Here is a 2,731-nt window from a genome sequence, read left to right as displayed (position 1 = left end):
ATCCTGACAGCCCTGGCCTGTCTGTGTGGGTAAGCACAGTTTATTGATAGGAAGTAACTGAGAGAACAAACCCTTTCTTTTTCTTTTCTTTTTTAATATCCTTTTAGTGTTTTTTTTTAATTCCCCCTTTTATTATTGAATATTGTTACATAAATAAGTTGTTCATGATATTTTCCCTTTAATTTTCCCTTTTTACTAACCAATATTGTGTTAAGATAGTTATCCATAATATTGTGTTAAGATCCTTTTTTTTTGGTATCCCTTTAGCCCTCCCTCTTTTCACTAGTTAATTCTGTATTAAAAGTTGTTCGTAGTATTTGTTTTAATGTCACCCAATAAGGTAGTTATTTTGTATCCTTTTTTTTTTTTTTTTTTTTTTGGATTCCTCTTGTTAAGTCTATTACTATTATTATTATCCTCACTGTAATAAAGATAGTGTGTGTGTTTGAATATTTCTGGCACTTGTCTTTATTCCGGACATGTATCCAAACGAACTGTTACAAGCACAGGGATCACCTCCTCCCCTGCAGCTCACCTGGCAGGTCTCTCGAGGGTTGAGTCCCTCTTTAGTCGGCTTTTCATTGGTTCAGGTGAACTTCGGGGTGTTTTTGGGGAGTGATGCCGGAGACTTTTCAGGCTCTGGGGGGAGTCTGGCTTTTCCTTCCTAGACTTGTGTCTGCTTGTGGCTTTCCCCTCCTTCAAGTGGTCCTGTGCCTCTGCCTCTGGGGCCTTGGCATAAGGGGAGAGAGAAAAGGAAGAGAGAGGTGAGACCTGCCCCTCCTGGAAAGCAGAATGGGAGGTTTGTTAGTCAACAGGAGAGAGAATAAATAATTACTATCTGCCCATGAACTTGGTCTTCCTTATTGGCCTTTGTCTTGCCTCAGACACCCCTCCTTACCCAGTACCCTCTCCCCACCGAGGACCCTTGGGTTGATGGGTTTAAGCGATTTTTTTCCTGTTGTCTTACAGAACTGCTCTGTGTCTCCAGCAGAGCCGTCTCTTTTCTCTCATCCCTGGTGGAAAGGATGCCTGCAGACATGGGGCCCCATCACATCTTCACTGCCCCTCCACGGTGACCCTTTTCCATCCAACCTGTTCCCTGCCCTGGCACCCTCACTGAAGGCACAAAAGGAGTACCCACCACATCATCTTCTGCAGCAGCACCCTCAGGTTCAACAAGGATGAAGTGTCTGAGGTCTTCTGTTGCTGTGGGGACTCTGTCCTCCTCTGGGTAGGGAACCATGGAGAAAAGAGAGCCAGGGGGAATGGGAGGTCCCAGTCCCAGATAGTGCAGGATCTAAAACAGAAGAGAAAAGCCTGTTTATACTCCTGTCACCTTCATCCTCACACTCCTTCCCTAAAGGCCCCGAGCTTTTGGCAGTGGAGTTTTTGATTTACACGGAGTACAAGCGCTTTTTTTTATGTCCCATGGGTGAGCAGGCTCCAGAGCAGAGGCAGGACCTACAGTGGGACCAAGAGAGAAACCTCTCCCAAGCGACTCAGCTGAAGAGAACAATGCCTGGGAGCTGCTCTGCCCTGGGACCATTTTTAATGATTTCCAGACTGAGAAACTCTCTAAACAGATGGAATGCTTGGACACAGAGCACTCCCACTTTCCACACATCTGAGGGAGGCTGAGAACCTCCCCATCCACAGAGATACTGCGGAGCTATTGTGGAACATCATCAGTGCCTCGACAGGGCTCTGTGTTGTTATCACCTGGGGGACACACTGTTCCAGGGCCCCAGACCACGGCAAGTTCAGCATCTGAGCCCTGCAGGCTTTTACCTGCTTTGCTGGTGGCAGCTTCTTGCTCTTCAGGATCTTCTCAAACACCTTTTCACGACGCGTGACGTGGAAGTCCAAGCATGGCACTCCGGCACCCCGGCTTCCGACTGAGCCTTCTGCAACTTCCCCTTCCTGCTGAAGACTCTTGTGGCTGCCATGTTTTTTCAGAGGATTTTTCTCGGGCTTCTCCAGAGACTTACTGCTCTTCTTCTTGTCTTTGTGTTTAGGGGAAGACTGGGACTTGTCTTGCACTTGGTTCATGATACCCTGAACCCTGTCCCAGGATGACAGAATATCTCTGATCCTGTTCTGTGAAGACTCATAGATGTTAAACCTCAGGTCCAAGATCCTGTCCCGCTTACTCGGGACCTCTGGGATTTTGGTTTCCTGCTGCTGTTGTTTTGCTGCTGCTTTTCTGCTCTTTGTCTGGACCTCTGGTTTTTTGGTTTCCCGCTGCTGCTCTCTCACGGGTACCGTAAACTTCTCTGAGCGGCCATTCTTCTTCTTCTGCAGCTTATCTTGCTTCTCTGAGGCTCATGACGACGCCTTTTTGCTTTCCTTATGCTCTCGAGCCAGCTGCTCCAGCTCTCTTCTGCAAGCCAAAGAGAAAACACCCCCGAGAGTCACCACCAGAAACCTGGGCTCGCTGTAATCCCAGCTGGTTCTGCCCTTCACTCCTCGACCCTGAGGCCAGGCAGAACTGTTAGACCATCTCCGTGGACCTTCCTCAACCCAGACAGCTTGGGAATATCCCAAGTGAGGAAGGCTTAGAGGCGACGTGCTGGGCCAGCCAAACCTAAGCTTTGCCATCAGAAGGTATCAACTGTGCAGCTTCTCCCCTGCGGTTCACCCGGACACCTCCAGCACGCTGCCAAAGGCTGATCCACCATCTCTCTGCAGGGATGACTGAAGTCCCCCCTCTCTTGGTTTCCCAGTTTAAACC

General features: G+C 48.6%; 1 protein-coding gene across 1 annotated transcript; it reads right to left on the bottom strand.

Annotated features, from left to right (window-relative positions):
• Positions 1-535: 535 nt before the first annotated feature.
• On the bottom strand, positions 536-2,241 carry LOC113941187 (hydrocephalus-inducing protein-like; the record flags this gene model as incomplete). Its single annotated transcript, XM_027632341.1, has 3 exons — positions 1,789-2,241; positions 1,142-1,297; positions 536-729 (listed from the first exon to the last, which is right to left on the bottom strand). Coding segments are annotated over exons 1-3 (611 nt in total), but the record flags the coding sequence as incomplete, so codon positions are not given.
• Between the last annotated feature and the right edge of the window lie 490 nt (positions 2,242-2,731).

Source organism: Corapipo altera, unplaced genomic scaffold (assembly GCF_003945725.1).
Source record: "Corapipo altera isolate COAL_440 unplaced genomic scaffold, ASM394572v1 59253, whole genome shotgun sequence".
NCBI classification, from domain to species: Eukaryota; Metazoa; Chordata; class Aves; order Passeriformes; family Pipridae; genus Corapipo; species Corapipo altera.
This window is presented reverse-complemented; position numbering and strand designations above follow the sequence as displayed.